The 23,477-nt window shown below is 39.1% G+C and overlaps 1 protein-coding gene across 2 annotated transcripts in view; it reads left to right on the top strand.

Annotated features, from left to right (window-relative positions):
• The window catches only part of LOC108717769 (sodium/potassium/calcium exchanger 3), a 184,530-nt gene extending 162,275 nt beyond the window's left edge, over positions 1-22,255 (top strand). For both annotated transcript variants that reach the window (XM_018265108.2, XM_041564354.1), the window contains 10 exons: positions 4,799-4,824; positions 7,134-7,187; positions 7,501-7,634; positions 8,251-8,411; positions 9,294-9,558; positions 12,966-13,132; positions 13,349-13,463; positions 14,380-14,492; positions 19,640-19,705; positions 22,034-22,255. In XM_018265108.2, coding sequence (XP_018120597.1) covers positions 4,799-4,824; positions 7,134-7,187; positions 7,501-7,634; positions 8,251-8,411; positions 9,294-9,558; positions 12,966-13,132; positions 13,349-13,463; positions 14,380-14,492; positions 19,640-19,705; positions 22,034-22,183 — 1,251 coding nt within the window. In that variant the 3' untranslated portion in view covers positions 22,184-22,255. The remainder of the gene's footprint in view (positions 1-4,798; positions 4,825-7,133; positions 7,188-7,500; positions 7,635-8,250; positions 8,412-9,293; positions 9,559-12,965; positions 13,133-13,348; positions 13,464-14,379; positions 14,493-19,639; positions 19,706-22,033) is intronic.
• Positions 22,256-23,477: the final 1,222 nt, after the last annotated feature.

Here is a 23,477-nt window from a genome sequence, read left to right as displayed (position 1 = left end):
CAGATTCAATTCAGTGAGAAAACTCCATGTGAAAACTCATGGAAGAGATTCAATTTGAGATGCAATTCAATTTACACCACATACAGTACCACATTTCTCACCCACTTAATCCAATCTTGCCCACTCCCACACCTTGTGTATTACTCCCTTCCCTTTAGAGTGTAAGCTCTTTCTGCATAGGGCCTTCCTCACCTTTTGTACCGGTATTGATTGTAATGTATGTAAATCCATATGTTCTATGTATAATTCATGTGATTTAGTTGTATAATCACATTTACTTTACAGCGCTACGCAATATGTTGGCGCTATATAAATACATAATTCACATTACATTAATAATAATAATAATAATAATAATTTAGAAAAAACTTATCTCATGGGTTATCACGTGAAAACCCTAATGAAGTCTATGGCAAAAAACCTGGAAGTGAATTAGGAGAAAAAATGTTGTCCTCGGATTGAACCACATCCATGAGTTTTCACGTGATAAATTGTGAGAACTTTTTTTCACCAAATTGAATCTGGCCCTTAATGTAAAAAAAATAACAAAAATCATAGATTTTTCTTACGTAAAACAATAGGTAAAACGTGTGTTCAGCACAAGCCCTGTTCATTGAATTTATGTTGAGCAAGGGGGTATACTACAAATTAAATATTTTTAATTTTAAACATGCATACTAATGGAAATGTGTTAAAAGGTATTGTAAGCGCTGATGTATCAGACTTCCTGTCTTCAGCTTAAACCTCCTATGAGAGATCAGGGAGAGTCTCAGGCAGGAAGTGATGTCAAACCAAGCTAATACTGCAGCTGCTATCCTAAACAAACAGAGAGCTTCGAGAGCTGTTAAACCATTCTACAGAATAAATATAGCATTCTAGCTTGCACTATTGGCAATAAAATGCCTCTGTAGCTTTCCTTCTCCTTTAAAGCTTAGTATTTTTACTAGGTTCCCTTTAAATGCATAGATCTAATTTGTTGCTATGGGTAACTGCACCGGGGAAACTTTCATTATTATGCAGAACCATACTCAGACCCATGTTTTGTAACGTAGAGACATAATACAGTGAATATACAACATAGTTATTTGCTTTTTAATTCTTACTAGTGTCAAGGAAACACTTCAAAATGTGAGTTTTGTTTCCTAGCACTGCTGATATGTCTGAAATCAAATGAGCACAATTCGTACATGACAAAGGGTGTCTAATGAAAAGAGAAATCGTGTCTGATGTGTGAAATGGATACACAGAAAGCTACAAAGGTTCCTGAAGTGCACATCAAGGATAAAAGGAACAGACATGTTTACAGTGTGTTAATTGTGCCATAGAATGTAAGGTGTGCGCCTGTTTTCTGCCTATGGGTTTCCTATGGGCGATTGAGCCACCGCCATCACATGTGCAGCTGATTGAAATTTACATATGCTTTGCATTATCATAATCTCAGTCTCATTATGTAGTCAATCCGCCAGCTGTTTTTAGACGTTTGGTCTGTCTGTTAGATAAGGAAATTGTTGTCTGAGAAATGTTCTTATCAATGGGATGCAGCTGAGCTGATTAGCCAGAGGGCCAGTCGTGTTTGTGCAGAAGAAGGTTTGGTGGGAAGTCTTTATGGATAACACATAATGGGCTGCGTTACGCAGGAGAAGCCATGTGCAGATTCATTGCCTGCCTTACAGGTAGCTAATTGACTTATTCTTCAGCACAAAATTGCGTGGCTAATTCTTTTTTCCCCCACTATAACATATAATCTTATTCTCATTGTCCCATTCATTATGGTGAGATCTCCTGAAATTCTCCATGGGACTAAAGATGGCCATAGATGTTGAGATTTTTAAAAGATAAGATCCTGATCATGAGACCACGATCTTCTCAGAACGATCGTACCATCGTACGAATTTACCATCAACTAAAAAGACCAATTTGCCAGGAAAACAAAGGGGAGCTGCCTGCTTGGCCCTGCAAACATAGATAGATTGCACTGGGACTGACAAAGATTTTTTGACCTGGCAGATCAATTTCCTGACAGATGTCGGCCGAAAAATCGTAAGATGTACGATCGTTCGAATCCCACTAACCGCACGATAATTTTCGAAGGATTTATTGGACTTCACTGAAATCGGTCGTTCGGCAAGAAGAATCGTCGCGTCTATGGGGAGCTTTATTTTACTAAACGACTCAACTGCCAGCAACTAATCTGCACATTTAACTGATAATCCTCTCTCCCTTTCTGTGCTGTCACTGTAAAAAGAAGGGATGCACCGCAACAGTTCAGGATTTGGACAAAACTGAGACCTTTTTTAGCAGGATTCATTTACAGCAGGAGTGCCCATTCTTTACTAATGCAACTTTTTGTGATGTTGTGCCAAAGGAATGGACGGCACTCCACTTGAAGTGGAAAAAAGTCTTTATTGCAAGCTAAAACAGGGATCAAAGGCCCTTTGATCCCTGTTTTAGCTTGCAATAAAGACTTTTTTCCTCTTCAAGTGGAGTGCCGTCCATTCCTTTGGCACAGTTTGAGTTAAGCGGTGGGGACGCTGCGGACTGAGCACCCCTGAAGAGGAGCTGGAGCTGCTATAGGAGGGGAGGCTGAGCGGTCTCCTAGGAGAGAGAGAGGAGCCGATTTTTGTGATGTTGTCCTATTTATACAACCATAAAAGCATTGTTATCATTCTGTTCCATGGAAAATATTTCTTAAATATTATATTGATTTATGAGAGAATGTATTTTTCTATATTTAAAGCACAGGAACATCGGAAGATTCGGGGAGATTTAGTCCCCCAGTGACTACACCCCCTTAAAAACCTTCCCGCCGACTAGAATCTAAATCGCCAACGGGATGGAACTCAGATCACTTCATTTTCTGAAGTTGTCCAAAGTTGGCTCACGAGGTAAATTTGGGCAATTTCAGAAAGCAAAGCGCTCCGAGTGCCATCCTGCCAGTGATTTAGATTCTAAAAAAACTTTTCGGGGTGATTAGTAGCCTGAAGAAGAGGCGATTAGTCATGGGCGACTAAATCTCCCCGACTCTTCAGATGTGTCTCTGCCCTTAACAAACAGACCTTAATATCTGAATGAAAATCATGAAACAGGAGGGTGATTTAGACAAGTTGTTTGTTGACATTGTCTTGAGATCTACTGATCACCAGCTAAATGTCTACTGGTACCTTTTGGCCACCCTTGATTTACCACCAAATCAAAGAGCCAGGCTGAACTGAATCTGAACTCTATATAAGGCAAATTTACATGGTGCCAGACGTGACCATCATATTATTGCTAATCTGGGGAGTTACAGGCTTCCTCACTCAGAAATGGGTGCACAAAGCACTACAATATTGCAGAGCTGTACTGATTGCAAACAAATCAGTGTAGAATTATTGCAAATTGCTTTACTATAAATATTGCATAACTGAATCCTGCATGGCATGTATACACCCCCAAATTTGTGTCCTTTTAGTGTCTTCGATCCCTCACATGGCAGTTGCTCTTTCATAGAGTCTAAGCACCTATGGAGCTCCCTGCCCATGTACTCCTGCACTCCACTGTCACTATGTCCACATTCGGCTCTCTAACTATAGGTTACTAAGGGTGCCAGAGTAGGCCAAACTTGCATCAAATACTTATAGGACATTGTAGGGGAAGACTGTTTGGTAGAAATATATGTTGAGCTATAGTTCCATTATGATATTGGCAAATATTCTCTCTACTTATGTGTAGTGTTTTCTAGAAATTGATGACATTTATCTCAGATAACCAGAGCTATCATCAATGTCCCCATTCAGTTTAAATAAAGAGTTCTCTACCCTATTCCATCATGTTTGTATAAATGTGGATTTGTAAAGTTGTGCAGCTAAGCCCAGTGCAAACGGGTATTTGTCTCAAGCACAGATCTTCTGCATATTGTTATCTAAGTCGTTTGCTGCCAGACGTGAGATAAATGTGTTGCTCGGGCGGCTCAATGGCTTCTTAAGGAAAATATAACACTGGCTTTCTTTGACAAATAGATTTCGATCTGTATCAGTTCTGCAAAATATTTATTTTTTAATCGTAAGGACAGATTTGCCTTCCCTTTCAGAGCTAAATTCTGTCGTATATCGATCATGTGGGTGGGATTTGAATTTAAAGGGGAAATAATGCGCAGTTAAACATACACTTCTCAGTGGCGCAGACTTCTAGGAAACACTGTGTTCGCTGGCTTCTATCAGTGGATTGGACTCCGTGTCTGGCATATGAAAAAGTGATACTGCGGTGTCATCTAGTGGTGACCTCAATAGCTTTCAATATAAAGGATGGAGGAATATGTGGGACAGTTAAAGCTATTGGCTATAAAAGTTGGACTTTTCCCACTAATTCTGCCGCTTTATATATACAACATTATTATCTAATCTAGAGTAACAGATATCAGCTTTGTGCCCCAAAAATCCATTTACAGATTTATTTATTTTTTACCAGTTTTGCAACTTGATTATAAACAGTGTCATGTCATAGTAAAAAAAAACACTAAACAGCATATTCTGTAGGAATCCAAAACAGAGTTTATGTATCACAGTATTAAAAAGCAAAATATATAAAAAAAAAAATAGTGAATGTTTTCTTTTACTGCTCATTGGTATGTATATAGAAGTTTCATTTGCTGCAACGTAAAGTGAAAAATAGTTTTGTTTTACAAATGTGTTTTACTGAAAGAAGGACATAAAGAATAAACATTCCATAATGTAATAAGAAGTTTCAATAAAACACGGACAGATATTGTACTATGCACTTAATTCATATCCCTAATATACATTTTTTTTTTCATTTTCAGTTCATTTATGATGAAAAGATTTCCTGGTAAGTAAAAGTTGTTTTATGCTGTTTGTTATACTGTGTATTGAACTATAGAATCAGCATGGCTCTAGTTGTCCAAGTGTCCCCTACCAACTCTATTACTGGCACTGATTCAAAACTGCACTACAAAAAGAAAATCAAAGTGCCACAATGTTGGCCTTTAAAGGAGAACTAAGCCCTTAAAATGATTATGGCTAAAAATGCCATATTTTATATACTGAATGTATTGCATCAGCCTAAATGTTCAGCTTGTCAATAGCAGCAATGATCCAGGACTTCAAACTTGTCACAAGGGGTCACCATCTTGGAAAGTGTCTGTGACACTCACATGCTCAGTGGGCTCTGAGCAGCTGTTGAGAAGCTAAGCTTAGGGGTCGTCACAAATTACCAAGCGGAAAATGAGGTTGGCCTGTAATATAAGATGATGCTACAGGGCTGATTATTACATTCTGATGCCAATAGCACTGGTTTCTGTGCTGCCATGTAATAATTATCTGTATTAATTACTAATTAGCCTTATATTGTGACATTTCTATTCTATGTGTGTACTTAGGGTTGCCACCTTTATGTCTGGCTGAGACCGGGCGGGGGGGGGGGGGTCCCGTGACGTCAGTTGGCGTGTCTGTGACATCAGTGGACAGGGCTATGACGTCAGTGGGCTATGACGCGGCGATCAGCAATTGGTCGATCGCCGTGTCAATCAAGGGAATCCCGCCCAGTTTTCCTTATTTGGAAAACCGGGCAGGAAGTATAGACCCGGGCAGCCCCTCAAAATACCGGGCTGTCCGGGTCAAAACTGGACAGGTGGCAACCCTATGTGTACTGTATATTGTGAATGGGTCCAAAGGTGCAGTGAATCAGCAGAAAAGAAGTATGGGAGCTACTGGGGCATCTTTGGAGACACAGATCTTTACTGCTAAAGGGCTGTGGTTGCCTTGGGCTGGTATAGAAGCACAAAACATAACGTAGAACATTTCTACCTACTTCTTTAGTTAGGCTTTAGTTCTTCTTTAACTGGTTGAGCTATAGCATCATGAGTAGCATTTATACCTATTGCACGGGGCAATAGCCACACTGTTATTTTTCCTGAAATGTTTATGTTCCCACTCAAGTCTGATTGTTGACTGATTGGATCCAAGCAGTACTTTAAGTTGGCCGTGGTGTTCTTTATAATTCCTGAAAATACGATTCCCTAGCTGTCCAAGGGAACTAAAAGCTGATAAAATGAGAAATTTCACAAGAAGGGTCTATTTAATGATCCCTTTGCTTCATATCATCCTGCAGCCCCGTCTGTAACAGGATTATGGCAGTGATTACATGGCTGATTTATTATATAATAGGTAGTGATGGGCAAATTTGTTCCTTTTAGATGCACAGAGAAATTAGCGAATTTACTGCAAAATTCACAAAACAGCGAAAAATTTGTGGAACTAAAATATTTTGACGCCCGTGACATTTTTTATATGCACGCCTATTTTCTCCAAATGCATTAAAGTCAATGGGCATGCAGATAATTCTATGCGTGCTACTATTTCGATGCGCAGCCAAACGTTTTCGGCCTGGCAAAGTTTTTCGGCACAGTTTTGCTAATTTATTCACTGGCAGCGAAACGCGAAAGTTCACGGTGAATTCACGCTTGGTGAATTTATTCGCCCATCACTAATAATAGGAAATTTGCACGTTGCAAAAGATGCAGGACAGGGCTGCATTTTCATACACTTTCATACACTTTAACTGAGCCAGATAAACAGTAGACAAGACACTGGACAAGACTGCAGATATGACACTGCCCCAAGTACTTTGAGAATTAGCGCTAAAGGGCCTAGTTTTATGTCTTTTAGTGCTCCTGCAGTTGCAGCTGTGACATCGATATAGGGTGCAGAGTGCAGAGTACACACACTCCATGCACAACTGCTACATGATTCTGAACATGGCGCAATGGTAAATGAGTAGTATTGCAGTGGCGTAACTACAGTGGAAGCAGAACCTATGGTTGGGGATCTGCTTCCTTTGTTGGGGGATCTGCAGAACTGTGGGTCACCCGTGTGTATTTACATTTTGCGGATGACCCAACATTTCACATGCCAGGGGGTGAAGGAAAAAATCTGCGGGGGTCCTGGGCCCCATAATTACATCACTGGTATGTTGCTTTCATTATCTAGTTAGCTATTAATAAGGGAGGCTAAGACAATGAAATATAGTAATACTTGTTTGCCAGTTGTTTTTTTCCCCATTTAAAATATGTAATCTTTGGATGTGGTGTTTTAGAGGGGAAAGTTGCCATAATTTAATAACCACATGTTTCCTCCCAGGTGGGAATCCCTGATCCTTGTCATGATGTACGCTGTTTACATTCTCATAATGAAGTAAGTACAAAGGTACAGACTCGTGGATAAAGGTCAACGGTTAGATCATTTCACAAATGCCCCCAAATGATACAGCTACACGATTCCATTGTTTAAGTTAGCTTAATCCAAATTCTGTGCTTACTCATAACACCTGTATGGGAACATCACATTTTGCCTTTTTTTTTACTGTATCTTTTTAGTATAGTACCAATTCTTAGTAAAGGTTTAACACACGCAAACCCCTACAGCTGAAGCCATTATTTATGTTTGAATAGCAAGTTGCTTTCATGTATTGGAAACTGGCTTACATGGAGTTCATTTCCTGGTACAGGTACAATTCCCCTATACACCAGTTCTTTGAAAGGAGGAAAAAAGGTGCAGCCAACTTGGCAAATGGTTTGGCTACTAATTCAGAACTAGACGACAGTGTCCACTGTGAAGCAACTATGGTGCTCCTCAACAAAGGTAAGTGGAATACAGGTATGGGGTCCGTTATCTGGAAACCCCTTTATCCAGAAAGCTCAGAATTACAAAAAGATATTCTCCATTTTATTCAAATAATCCAAATTTTTAAAAATGATTTCCTTTTTCTCTGTAATAATTAAACAGTAGCTTGTACTTGATCCTGACTAAGATATAATTAATCCTTATGGGAAGCAAAACCAGCCCATTGGGTTTATTTAATGTTTACATGATTTTCAAGTAGACTAAAGAAATTAAGATCCAAATTACTGAAAGATTGATTATCCGGAAAGCCCCTGGTCCCGAGCATTCTGCAAAACAGGTCCCATACCTGTACACTGATACAACTGCACATAACATGGTATAAGCAGACCTTTTCAGGTGTCACCCATGTTTATAACTCTTTTGTGAACTGGGCAGATTGGTATTCACTTTGCATACCAATAATATTAATCGCAAACTTAATTTAAATGACTATTCTCTGCAATTCTTTGCACTGCTGGTACCATTGAAACCATATTGCCAGTGTCAGCTCTTCTCCAGCCAAGACTCTTGTTTCCCACAATGCCTTGCTCAGTTCTTTAATTCTCTTTCTTTGCATGCATGTGTTTTTTAACAGGAAATTGTCATCGCAAAACTTCAGTCATAATGGTGGATGAATTGCTCTCTGCGTATCCACACCAGCTCTCCTTCTCTGAGGCCGGGCTGAGGATCATGATAACGGATAAATTTCCCCCCAAAACCAGACTTTCGATGGCCAGCCGCATGCTTATAAACGAGGTGAGTTTTACTCATTGTCCTTTTTTCTAATGCTACTACACCTCTGTGCTTGTTATTATGGTATTTTCTATGGTACAATCATAGGTCACTAGTAGCTCAACCAGTGCAATGATGGACTTCATGTCACCTCTTTTACTGGAAATCATCTGGAGTGCTTTTAGTTGATTAATAAGTAGAATTTGCTGTTTCTTCACTCAGAAACCAGTTTCTGAGTGGGTCCCATGATTCTAGTGGGTTCATCCTGCTACTGGGCAAATGCCCCTTTTGTGTGTTTATTAAAATGGCCTTAAGTAGAGCTGTTTGCCATCTGTCAATCTCCAGCACAAGATACATTGTTAGATTATGATCAAATTCTTGGGCTTTTTGGGTGGACTCCACTAAGGCAATCCAAAGGTAGCAACAAATATACAAAAGCAGAGAGATGTTAAATGCATCCGCATAGGCGGTCATGTTGAAAAGTTTGCAGCAGGTCTAGTAACCCATAGCAACCTATTAGGTTTTTTCCTTTACAATAGGTGACCGTTGAATTATACAGTGCCTGATGATTGGTTACTAGACCTGGTGATTTTTATTACATAAATTGCTTGCATAAAGGTTTGCTTGCAACATGTAACGATGGATTAAAAGGGATCTATATTTTGCACATTTTTCTTTTCTTTAATGCTACCGGCTAATCATCAGGCTTAATTGCTTTATGTCAGAGATATTGGATTTATGTCTGTTGTTGTCTGAGAATGGCTTCACAATGGGATTGATTGTCATTGGCAGGAAGTTTAAACAACCTTTCTAGATAGACAGCTATTCATTTACAGTAGCACCGATGCAGCCTGTGTCTGTATTGATTTTATTCATGTACATCTGTGTCTCTTGCCTTGTTTCCAGAGGCAGAGATTAATAAACAGCCGCTCATTTGCCAATGGGGAATCAGAGGTGTCTATCAAGATTCCAATCAAGTATGCCGTGGAGAACGGAACAGGACCGGGGAACTCTACAGAGAGAAACGGGAACAGCAACAGAAGAGATGAAATAGTGGCTGGCAATGAGACTGAGAATGAGAACGAAGACAACGAAAATAATGAGAATGATGAAGAGGAAGAAGAAGAGGAAGATGATAATGACGGACCTTTCACCCCATTTGAAGTTCCATGTAAGATTACCAAATTACCTTTAAAGTGATACTAAAAATGTTAAACGTTACCTATAGGTCATGTTGATGGTTTTTCGCTGATTGGAGTTCCTAAACCTGACTGTCCCTTCTTAAAGGAACAGTAACACCAAAAAATGAAAGTTTATTAAAGTAATGAAAATATCATGTATTGTTGCCCTGCACTGATAAAACTGGTGAGTTTGCTTCAGAAACACTACTATAGTTCATATAAACAAGCTGCTGTGTAGCAATGGCGAAATTGAAAAAAGTCTATATGGCACAGGTTAAATAGTGGATAACAGATAACACCATTATGTTCTACAGATCTTGTAACCTGAGTCTTTTTTTCATTTGAATGGCTGCCCCCATTGCTACACAGCAGCTTAATTATATAAATAATAGTAATGTTTCTGAAGCAAACAGTTTTACCAGTGCAGGGCAACATACAGTAGCATTATATTTTTATTACTTTAAAACACTTTTATTTTTTGATGTTTCTGTTCCGTCAGAGTTTCTAATGCTAATGAACTACTGCTGCATAAATATGGCAGCCCCCTCATAGAGGAACATGGGAGTAAGAAAGGTAACGATGAAGCAAATCATTTTATGGAGAAATTAAAATAGCATTCAATGTTATGATAGATTATTAAAAAAAGGTTATTTTCTGGTGTCAGTATCTCTTTAAGGTCTTGGCACACAGGCATTAATTGGTATTTGCTTAAATGAGTAACAACCTCTAGATGTAGACCAATAAATCTCTTTAACAAATAGTTTTATTATGATAGTAGTTTGTAATAATGATAAAAGGGATAACTAGGGACTTGCAGTGCCCCCTCATCACCTGCGGGCCCCACTCCCCTTTGCTCTAGATGTAAGTGTTGGGGGGTGGTCAGGAATAGGGGGGGGTGATGGGATGCAACAATTGTATGGGATCACAGATCTTTACTTTCTCCACCCCTGTCTGTGCCCCCCCCCCCCAGGTACAGCTCTGGCAGGGATTAGGCATCATTTTCCCTGACCAATGCACTTTTGTATTGTGCAGTTTGGGTTGGGGTTGGAAAAATGTACAGAGCTGGTGGCCTGTGGCATGGTATGTATTCATTCAGGAGGGAGCACATAAGTGGCAATAATTACACTTAATACTTAGGGGCATATTTATTATACTGTGTAAAACGATATTTGCCATTCAAAATTTGCATGGTGTGTCTAATTTTACGCCATGTGAAAGGCAGATTTGCTGCCATTATTTTACATTTACATCACGCTAAGAAAAAATGCGTAAACATTTTAAGCTGATTTTACTCAATTTTTTCACAGCAAAATAAATATGCCCCATAATGTATGGAAGTTCTTGCTACTTTGCACGAGTGGACATGTTCTGTTTTGTCCGGTTATTGTACTTAAAATTTCTCTTTAAATTGTCTTAATTAAAATAACCAGTAGGTGTCACTAAAATATAGCCTATGCCTAGAAATAGCTTCATTCAGGGCTGTTAAACTAGACATGTCTTCAATCAGGTTATAAACCCACAATACATACAGTAGTTACATAGTTACATAGGTAGATCGGGTTGAAAAAGACCAAAGTCCATCAAGTTCAACTCCTTCAAATAAAACCCAGCATCCATACATACACACACTGACCCCTCTGTATATTCACATAAAATACATATACTCATACACTTAACTATAGATTTTAGTATCACAATATCCTTGGATATTATGTTTGTCCAAGAAATGATCCTTTTGTTTATCTTAACATGTTCTAGTCTCTTTTGAATTTCCTCATGTGTGAACCATGCATTATTAGTTATATTACTAGAATTGGGACTATTAATAAGGAAACCTTCATTAACTGGTTCCTCATTTCTGCAGACAGAAGAAAAATAACAGTTCAGAATCTCTGCTTTTGTTCTGTTCTCATCAACCAGCTTACCTCCCTTTGATATTAAGGGTCCCACCCTATCCTGCTTAATTTTTTTACTATTTACATATTTAAAAAATAATTTTGGACTCTCTTTACTGCTTGCTGCAATGCCCTTTTCCGTATCGATTTTAGTTTGTCTGATAAACATTTCGGCTGTCCCCGCTAACTTGAAAGCCTCAAAAGCACTTATTTTCTTACCCACCAACACTTCTATTGAACCACAATGCTTTGTTTTGCAACAACGTTCCTTACACGGGGAATATACTGACATGTATATTTATTAAAGGAAAAATATACCCCCCAACAATGTAAGTCTCTATAAAAAGGTATGGTATAACACAGCTCATATGTAAAACCCTGCTTCATGTAAATAAACCATTTTCATAATAATATACTTATCTAGTAGTATGTGCCATTGGGTAATCATAAATAGAAAATTGCCATTTTAAAAAATAAGGGATCATACGATTCACTGTGCACACAAACAAACCAAACAAACTATACTTGTTAGGTCACATGAGCCACTTAACAGACAGAGTTGTGTCTTTTGCTTCAACACTTCTTCCTGTTACAGTTAGCGTTGTAGTATTTCTGGTCAGGTGATCTCTGAGGCAGCACACAGACCATCATGAAATGGTGGTTCCAGACAACAGATGTAAAAGGGCAATATTTACTTAAATATATATTCCAGTTTGGTAAGATTCTTTAATATGCCATTTAATATGATATGAACTATCTGTTGCTTAAGTATTCATTTTGGGGGTATAGTTTTCCATTAAGCAGTATTTTAAAAACGTCCCATTTTCAAGAAGTTGCTCAAGAATGGTTTTGTTTAAGGCATTTAAAAAAATATGTTATTCATTCATTCCACTGCTATGTTAAGAGTTGTTGCTGTAGTAAATGTGGCTGAGATGCACCTTTTGTATTAGAAGTATCCCATTTCACTTTAATATAGGGATCAACCAGGAGACGTACACAGTAACACATAGTCCAAAAATTATGTAAATGAATGCACACATATAAAATATAAATCACATGTTTATATACTGTATATAGAGAGAGAGAGAGAGAGAGAGAGAGAGAGAGATCAGATATTACTTATATCTATATAATACACAAAAGCCATGAATATCCTGTAAATTATATCCTTATAAACGGTGAGTTCTGATGTCATCAGTTATAAACGGTGAGTTCTGATGTCATTTCTGTCACATGACTCATTGAAACTTGTGTATTATAATAAATAAAGTACCCCCAGTTGCAAAATATGAGGATATTAGAAGTTACCTTGGAGTTCCATGACCTGAATAAAAACACGAGGCCGAACTCCTCGGTGATTTATAATATCCTTATATTTTACAAGAGGGGGTACTTTATTCACTATATATACACCCAGTATATGTATACATACTTGAATCTGCATTGTTTTTAGGTTGTTGGTTTCTTACCCAGTGAATATTTTGTATCCTGTTCATAAACAGCTGGGAAAGCAAACAAGGCAAAATGGGTGGTGACGTGGCCCCTGTGTTTTCTCATGTACTTCACTGTGCCCAACTGTGCAAAACCGCGCTGGGAGAAGTGGTTTATGGTGACTTTTGCCTCGTCTTCTTTGTGGATCGCAGGTCTCTCTTATGTGATGGTCTGGATGGTAAGTGTATAGAACAGCTCTCTATATTGTACTAAAAGAACTGCTTTTTTAGGATAAGGGCTCATATTGAAGATTGTCTGCCGGCATTTTTCCACTGACAGACTGATACTAACTCTTTCTCCTCCTGCCCTTCAGATTACTTGCATCGCCTGTCTCTGTGCTCATAGAATGGCTTTTGGAGTCCTGAGATATAATACTACCATTTATTACTTACAGGTCACTATAATTGGGTTTACTTTGGGAATACCAGATGTGATCATGGGAATTACCTTCCTAGCTGCTGGCACGAGTGTCCCCGACTGTATGGCAAGCTTGATCGTAGCAAGACAAGGTTTGTGGCCAAGGGGCTTATTGCCTGTGCTGGGGATTCTTTGTCCGTTGGACACTTACTGGAGAGATTTCTGGAGATGTTGTGTCTGGAGATGTGTTTAAACAGCCACATATAAGTTAACAGCAAAATAAATATGTCCCTTAATGTATGTAAGTTCTTGCTGCTTTGCATCAGTGCACTTGTTCTGTTTTGTCAGATTACTGTAATTAGAATTTCTTTTTAAAATGTCTTAATTAAAATAACCAGTAGGTGTCACTAAAAAACAGAGGCCCTCAGACATGTCTTCAGTCAGGTTATAGGCCCGCAATACATAGTTACATAGTTAGATAAGGTTGAAAAAAGATCAAGTTCAACGCCTCCAAATGAAACCCAGCATCCATACATTCGCACACTGACCCCTCCATATACTCACGTAACCTATATATACTCATACACTAACTATAGATTTTAGTATCACTGTAGCCTTGGATATTATGCTTATATATTATCCTTATTGAAAGCAAAAACAATCTAATTGGGTTTAATTAATGTTTCAATTATTTTTTAGGAGACGTTAGGTATATGGATCCAAATTACAGAAAGATCGCTTACACAGAAAACTCCAGGTCCCAAGCATTTTGGAGTACAGGTCCCATGCCTGTATTTGCCTTTTTATTTGTCCTCAATCCAACCAACAAGCAGAAAGAGCAGTCATTCTGTTCTTTTTTATTATCAGCCACCCCCTCACCCGCATTTACAGTTTATTCAGGCCTCTGTCTGGCTGTAGATACCCTAACATAGCAATCCCAAATTGGAGAGCAGTAGAATAAATAGTACAACAGAACACATCCTGTGTGCTGGCACCTTGTACTCTTTTCCATCTATGAACAACATTAGAAATAACATTTTGCCTTCCCTTGTCCCTTTCTCCATGTAGGTATGGGAGATATGGCTGTATCCAATTCCATTGGAAGTAACGTGTTTGACATCCTGATTGGGCTGGGCCTTCCTTGGGCATTACAGACTCTTGCAGTGGACTATGGCTCATATGTAAGTACCCATGATATTATGGAAGAGATCACAAACGCTAGATATCTCATATTCGTAGTACAGGTATGGGATCTGTTATCCAGAATGCTCGGGACCTAGGGCTTTCTGGATGATGGATCTTTCCGTTATTTAGATCTTCATACCTTAAGTCTACTAGAAAATCATGTAAACATTAAATAAACCAAATAGGCTGGTTCTGCTTCCAATAAGGATTAATTATATCTTAGTTGGGATCATGTATAAGGTACTGTTTTATTATTACAGAGAAAAAATGAGATCATTTTTAAAAATGTGGAGTCTGTGGTAGACAGGCTTTCCATAATTGGATCTTTCTGGAGAACAGGTTTCCAGATAACGGATCCCATACCTGTATAGAGATGAATAGACCACTCATAGTGGACCCATGGACTTATGCCCCCAATACCTGTCTCTGCAATAGGAAGTAAACAGAGATGTTTGTTGATGTTTATTTTCCCTGAGAGTAAAAACAGCTACAAAGCATTGTATGTGCATTGACTTCATTTGTTATTGATTGTTTTGCTTTTGTTGAATATTTATTCGGTGTGTATTGTCTGCGGTTTGTAATGTTTGGTAGAGCTAATATGTAAGACTCAGTAGATGACCAACAACCAGTTGAAACAAACTTCTTCTGGGAAGCCCTCTCTACATCTGCCCGTTGGTTCCTTTTTTTGTGGGTGATTATTAGCTGTGCCCTGCAAAACAAGCATGTCTCTATTCATACTGGAGCAGAGTCTCTTGATTCTACTGATACTCATAAAAGTCATGTCCTCAAGGTGATTGTGATCTCCCAGTAGGTCCACAAAAGTAGGACCACAAATGTAGACCACTCCACTGACAGCTCCATTGGCAACTGGCTGTATTGACAATTTTTTGGCCCTATAAAAAGCATCCTGATAATATAAATACAGCAGCAGATATTAATAGTATAATTTTTGTATAAGTACACCTGATTGTGCTTTGCATTTTTGTGTACGATTGAAGGAGTTAAAGGAAAACTAGACCAAATTTTGCACAAGAGGCTTCTGTACAGACCACAGTCCCCAAACCATTACCTCAAAAAGGGGCCCCAGCTTCCCCATACCTGAATGGGGTTGGTGGGCGCTGTATCTGGCCACACAACATCTTCTCCAATACCCCATGGCTGTCATTGCTGATCAGTAAAAGACAGAACCATGTGCACTGGATGTGACACAGCAGGAGCCCTAGGGTATAATATCTGGTTCTTCTTTAAACAGGTGAACACCTGACTTTTTTCTGCAGTAAAATATTTAGAACAGACGTATTGATATAGTCCATGCCTTAAAAAGAACAAGTGCCATTTTCTTATTCTCAGCAATCACCTGTTAGAACTATCAACATCAGTAACAGGCCTGAAGCAGAAGTAAAAGTCATTTTCTGCACCCGCAGCTTCCACGGGAATCTTCCCTTGAGTGTGACCTTAACGTTGCTGCTTTAATATCTCTGTGCTCTCAGTCTATTGTCTTATTGCAGTTCAACTGAGAACACTGCTTGTGTCAGCCAACTCCTCAGCTTTCAATGTGCACGGAACACTTTAAAAATACTTGGCCTTTGCCAGCATGGCGTCTGCCTAGCGAATTACAGATTTTGTTTTAAAAAAGAGCAGCTGTGAGATCTATTAGAGTCCGTACTGCTTCCTGGCACAGTGAATTCCTCGGCTAGTGTTATTTCCCCAGGGCACTCGCACACACTCCTTATTCAAAAAAAAAAATCAAGAAAAGCTAGAATTGTTACTTTCAGATGTGACTTGCATACTTATTGCTTATTAAAAATGTGTTTTTATTTGTGAAACGGTTTGATTGTTTTTAACTCAAATCTGTTCATGGACCACTAGATATTCAAGTCCATGGGGCAAATTCACTAAGCGCCGAAGCACCTAATGCTAGCGTCAATTCGCTAGCGTTGGGCATTTTCGTTACTTCGCAAATTCACTAACGGACGCTGGCGTAACTTCGAACGCCTGGCGAATTTGCGCAACGGACGTAACTACGCAAATTCACTAACGCGCGCATTGTTCTGAACGCTACCTTTTACGCTAGACTTCCTTCGCCACCTCAGACCAGGCGAAGCGCAATAGAGTAGATAGGGATTGCTTCAAAAAAATTTACAATTTTTTCTAAGTCCCTAAAAACGCTGGCGTTTTTTCTATATTAGGGGTGATAGGCTGAAAAAGATTGAAATTTTTTTTGGGGCTCCCCTCCTTCCCACCTACATTTCCTAACTCATGGCAACTTAACTATACAGTGGGCACATGTGTAGGGCAAAATAAAAATGTTATTTGATGTTTTGAAGGTTTCCCAGGCTTGTGTAGTGCTGCTACATATTCCTCCATTGAAATTTGAATTTGGCGCCGTATGCAAATTAACCATCGCTAGCGTAACTTCGCTTTGCTTAGCGAATCAACTCTAGCGCAACTTCGCAAACTTACGCTGCCCCTGAGCGCAACTTCGGATTTTAGTGAATTTGCGGAGCGCTGGCGAAGTGCGGCAAAGCGAGGAGAAGCAGACGCCAGTGCAACTACGATTCTTAGTGAATGTCCAACCATATCTTCTCAGACATGAGAAAAAAAACAGGATACTTGAATGGTGAAACTTGAATGAGTTGGCACCACTGGTTGGTCTTAAAATGATGCCCCCCTCTTATCCAAGTTTAATTGGGCAGAACATTAGAATGGTCAAGGACAGGGGTCCCCAACCTTTTTTACCCATGAGCCACATTCAAATGTAAAAAGAGTTGGGGAGCAAAACAAGCATGAAAAAATGTTCCTGGGGTGCCAAATAAGGGCTGTGATTGGCTATTTGATAGCCCCTATGTGGACTGGCATTCGACAGGAGAATTTGTTTGACAGTACACCTGGATTTTGTGCAACTAAAACTTGCCTCTGAGCCTGGAATTCAAAAATAAGCACCTGCTTTGACATCACTGGGAGCAACATCCAAGGGATTGGGGAGCAACATGTTGCTCATGAGCCACTGGTTGGGGATCACTGGTCTAGGATCTCATTAAGCTGTTGGAATGGTCTGGTCTTTGAATGTAGGGTCTCCTCATGTGATCTTTTTATTCGGGGATTGTATGTTAAACTGAACCTGATTTGTCCTGCTAATTCCCAGCATGCATTTGCACTCTGCAGTTTTTAAAATGTTTATTTAAAAGGGAACTATCGGGAAAATGAAAATATAATATAAGCTTCAGCATACTGGTCTAAAAAACTTTCACAATCAATTAAAAATTCTGTACTGTTTCTGAAATAATCAAGTTTATATTCACTATCCCTCTCTCAGCATCTGTTTCTTTTCATTCTGTCTTCATGCAGGAGTTGGGTGTCAGATGTTCATTGACAGTTAGATCCAATATATCTATAGGGGGGTCCTTTACCAGCAGATGTATTAGAACTCACTAAAAATAACTGATTCCAGTGAAAACAAAATCTAACAAAATTTGCATTTGGATCTACACCTGAAAAATGATCACGCACGGGCGAATGATTAGATCAGGTTACAAATAGGCAGCATGTATGTACTGAGAACTACTCAGAAGCTGCTCTGGAGGACAGTGATTCCTTCCTAAGTGTCAGCTTGTCACCAGCAGTGTCACCTTGCCTGCCTGCTGTGCCGTTCTGGTCACATATTTAGAATAACAAGGGAAAAACTCACCAACGGAAGAATCAGGTCAATCGTATATTGAAATATGAGAGATTTTCTGACACACGTTTTTAATTACACCTGCCATTTGATTTATTACCATTTGCAATTCTATTGCAGTTAGAGCAGCTGTATCAGAGATTCACACTGAGCTAAGAACATTATTTCCTCTGTTGCATCTTGTTTGGATTACGTCAGTCCAGAAACCTCTGTCTCTCTGTTAGCCAATAGATATGACAATACAGCTATTCCAGCTGCTAGGAAAGTAGAACTGTTTCCAGGAGGTCATGAGCTCAAATTTTTGTGGGTTGCTCTAACACTGCGTTTATGTTTCTACAAGTGTCACTACATAGATCTGGGTGTACAGAAGTCTGTGAGATATCCTAGTCATAAAGCCAGTTACTCATATGTGTAACTGTTACTAAGCTCCCTAGTACATTAAGAAGACCTTGATGTTATATACTACTTGCCTATAGAAACTTGTACCAGAGCTACAAATGTCCAAGAGACTGTAGAGCTTTCACATCTGTTTTTTTTCAACATTAAAGGAGAAGGAAAGGTTAAAACTAAGTAAGCCGTATCAGAAAGGTCCATCTAAATATACCAGTAAACCCCCAAAGTAGTGCTGCTCTGAGTCCCATGTCAAAAGAAACACAGCATTTCTTTCCTTATATTGTGTACACATGGGCTTCTGTATCAGACTTCCTGCCTTCAGCTTAAACCTCATTGCCCTGTACGTGAGCATGCTCAGTTTGCTCCTCTCCCCCCCTTCTCTACTGTAATCTGAGCCCAGAGCAGGGAGAGACTCAGGCAGGAAGTGATGTCACACCATGTTAATACTGCAGCTTCTATTCTAAACAAACAGAGAGTTTCTAGAGCTTTTTACTCAGGTATGGTAAAACATTCTGCAGAATAAATATAGCATTCTAGCTTGCACTATTGCGGCTAGTCTATTGGCAATAAAATGCCTCTGTAGCTTTCCTTCTCCTTTAATGGCTCCTTAAGTGGGCTCCTAAATGAAGATGTGATATAGCACCATTTTTAGTTTTTCATATTATCACACACATATAACTAACCCAAGCCTATGACTGTTTGTAACACGAAACGAGTAAGGCCGTGGTCACAATAAACTATGTCACTTTGATTCAACTGCCTGGTGGAAGATTGCCTTTATTGAGTGCCTGCTCTAAAGAATTTTCGATATAACAAACCCAAAAAATGAGATTTCTAGCAATCACTCAATCACTAATGCCATACTATAATTCTAAAGACTATCAAAAACAGAAAATAAGCATTCACTCCACCTTGTTCTTAGGCTATGCCCAACTCACTAGTGGGATCCAGTGTTCTAGAGCGTCACTTATTTTGGTTGTGCCATATTGTTGTATTTTCCTTGGGATCAAGTTTGCTGTTGGCAACCAAAAAGTTGGATTTGTTGATGATTTCTTTTGTTTTTGTGTTTTACAGATCCAGCTTAACAGCAGGGGACTCATATATTCTGTTGCTTTACTGCTGGCATCATTGTTTGTTACGGTATGTATCACAAAACCAAGTATCATAAACAATATATAAGTCATTTACAAATAATAATAATTTGACAGTTGTGTATTCTGGCAATTGTTGCTCTGGTCAGTGGTGCCACTACCAGCAGAGCAAAGTCCTGGCTGAGGCCCTCTGGTTTCCCACCATAACTGCCTGCATTTAACTAGGAGGTTGTGCCCCAGCTAGGCCCCAGTATGTACATACAACAGCACAATTGTTAACACCCCAAAGTAGCGCTCAACTGAATAAACTTATGGAGACCACTTGTCCTCTTCCAAATGATATAATATGCTTACACAATTTGTGCCCTCACAAATCGGGCTCTGAGGAAGTGCCAATTTGTGAGGGCACGAAGCACATAAGCGTATTTGCACTATCATTGCCACTATGTCACTATGTATGCATCAAGTTGAGCGCTGCTTTGGGGAGTTAACAATTGTGCTGGAGTTTACGACAGTTGCGAACTCGGAGAGCTCTCGCAAGTGCAGCCACTGGAGAGGAGACGCACATGAACACCGCAAAGTCTGGTGAGCTCCATTAATGTAATTCTTATCTTCCTTTATGTACATACAACAGTTGTCTGCATTCAAACTTAATGTGGTTATTTTCTTGTCCTGTAATGAGTAGGAAAGTCATTTTCTTTCTCTTCAAACAAAAGTGGCTAAAACTACAAAACAGGGATTTCCTTTGTCTAGAACAGCAGTACACTATTGATTCTGTGCATAGGTAACAATAGACTGGTGCTATCTTCAAGTGAGCCCCCAACCAGCTACAATTTCTATTTATTTCCAATTTAGACCTAAATAAGGCCTATAATATATCTCTAATTGCTGTGAGAGTGGCGCTTGATGTCAGATCCTCTGGTAGTCCCTGGAAGGCCTTGTCCAACAAGTAATGAAAAAGAGAAAGAAAGAAAAGAACCTTGTTTTGTAACTGTATCAAATGCTACACCTCTGTAGTTCAACCACTTCTCTCCAAATATAGTTTCAATTCGTTGTATAGTTTAGAAAAGGATACCCTTAATTATTGCAGTAGTCCGAATTGAAACTATGTTGGTAATCTTTAAGATAACTGATAACACCAGATTAGCAAGTTACAATGTTGCTTATTGTTACAGTCTAGTGAATTTAACTCCTCTCTACTGGATATGGCAAATCATGTGCAACATTCACCTTCAAACACCTTTTAATAATGATTCTAATAAAGAAAAAACTTTACAGTTGGTATCATTTGTTATTTTATTCCGGTTTGACCCACACAGTCGACAACCAATTCAAACCAAAAATTAGGAGTTGATTACTCCCTATTCAATCACTTATAATTTAAGGTGCCGTTTATCTTATAAGGATTCCATTTCATTTAAAAATTCATTAAATTCACTCTCAATATTCTTGATCAATTTAACCAATAAAAGGTTTACTATTGTAATTCATTAAAATGTACATTTTAATTCATTTACATTTTAATGAATTACAATAGTAAACCTTTTATTGGAACAATGGGAAGGTAACCAGATAGCAGCTCCCTAACACAAGATAACAGCTGCCTGGTAGATCTCAGAACAGCACTTAATAGTAAAAACCCATGTCCCACTGAGACACATTCAGTTACATTGAGAAGGAAAAACAGCAGCCTGCCAGAAAGCATTTCTCTTGTGCAGGCACAAGTCACATGACTGGGGGCAGCTGGGAAATTGACAAAATGACTAGCCCCATGTCAGATTTTAGAATTTAATATAAAAAAATCTGTTTGCTCTTTTGAGAAATGGATTTCAGTGCAGAATTCTGCTGGAGCAGCACTATTAACTGATTCATTTTGAAAAAATTTTTTTCCCCATGACAGTATCCCTTTAATGTATTTGTTCACCAGCAAATTTCTAGACCCAACAAAGTGGGTACTATTACTCTTGCACATACAGTGTCGGACTGGCCCACCGGGATACCAGGAAAACTCCCGGTGGGCCAAAGTGTCAGTGGGCCCTCGTGCTTCTGTAACTTTTGGCTTATTTCATGGCCATCCCCTATTTCTATGAGAATAAAGAGGCTAAATAGATGGAATAATAGGTTATAATATGTAAAGAAAAGTGAATAGGAGAATAGAGGTTGAGTAAGTAAAGGTTTTAAAGGTTTTTGTGTGGGCCCCTGGTCTAAGGGTTTTTGGTGGGCCCCTGGTGTCCCAGTCCGACACTGTGCACATACCAAATATAACGTTGTCTTACTCATTGCCACAAGGGACTAATTTAAAACAAACCCCACTGGAAATCTTGAGGTTCAATGCTGTGTCTTTGTATAATAATCATCTCTTGCCTCCTTGTTGCAGGTGTGTGGTATTCGCTTAAACAAGTGGAGGCTGGATAGGAAGCTGGGCATCGCTTGTCTGCTGCTCTACAGCATCTTTCTGTGTATCTCCATTCTGACGGAGTTCAATGTCTTCACCTTTGTGAATCTGCCCATGTGTCAGGGGAACTGATGGGCTCAGAAGAACAGATCCAGACCTCACTCACCTTTACTGTGCAATACAAAGACCCCACACCCATCTTAACGCCCTGAGTTTGTGAAATCTGTTTTCGTCATTGTACTTGGGGAACTCTTGGTTTTCTCCTTTAACTTTTATGGGATGAAGCCACCTGGCTTTCCCTCCACACACTTTTTGAGGCTCTTAAATCTTATCTTAATTCCTATCATTTTGATATTTTAAACAGTGATCAGGGTACTTGATGAAACGGCTGCTAACTGGCCCTGAGCCAGCCTAAACCATATCTGCTACAGATCGTTGGTTTTTTTAAGAACTTTTAAGTTATTTGGTGGACAACTAATCTAATTTATGACTTTAGATTGTTTAAACAATTACAGATGAAAGATTCGTTACAAGGGTATCAAAGGACCCTCAGACCCTCTGTTGTTGGTCACATCAGAACAACCAGCTTGTGAGCTTTCTATTGGTTGAAACCCAAAAGACCGCAAGTGCATGCTGCCATGTTAATGTCTCTGAGGTTGAACGTTGGCCCTGTATAAAGAAAGACTAAGGGAAAATAAGGTGTTTTTGACTGTTTATGAAGAAAAGAAGAATTGTAGCCAATTTGCGAGGCAGTAACTCTTCTCCTCTTTGAGGCTTCTGACGACTTTGTCAAACCAAATCGGTATTTTATTGAAAATGGTTCAGAAACAGAGGAGCTTGTATTATTGTATTCGGCAAAACGGGGTGCTGTGTTCATCATGTACAAGGCACTGCAAGACAGATGGTTTCGCTGGATTAGCTCCCAGGTTATAATGTGTCAGCTCCTTGTGTTAGTCCAACTCACAGTCTGCGTGCTACAGTATTTCTAAAGACATGGTTTCTTAGCTGCCCGTAGCTCCTATGTAAACCTGTCATTTTTATTTGTTAATGCAGTTATGGGCACTGGTTTCTTTTTTTTTTTTTCTTTAAAAAAAAAAGGGGAGAAAAAAGAAGCATATTTTGCACAAATGCTTTTTGATGACGATACAACACACCACTTTTTTTTACACTGGATTTGGCTACAGTTATTTACATTCTTTTTCAGTGGCAAATGTATTTATAAGGGATATCACATAGCACGGAAGGGGTTGAATTCTCCTGGTCAATCCCATTTTCCACAATAATTGTGTTCAATCAACCTGTATAGCCAACTCGCCGCTGTCCATTAAAGGAGAACTAAACCCTACAAATGCCATGTTTTAAATATTGAACTTATTGCACCAGCCTAAAGTTTCAGCTTGTCAATAGCAGCAATGATCCAGGACTT

This window comes from Xenopus laevis, chromosome 5S (genome assembly GCF_017654675.1).
Source record: "Xenopus laevis strain J_2021 chromosome 5S, Xenopus_laevis_v10.1, whole genome shotgun sequence".
NCBI classification, from domain to species: Eukaryota; Metazoa; Chordata; class Amphibia; order Anura; family Pipidae; genus Xenopus; species Xenopus laevis.
The sequence above is the reverse complement of the archived record's forward strand: the minus strand, read 5'-3'. Positions and strand labels throughout refer to the sequence as shown.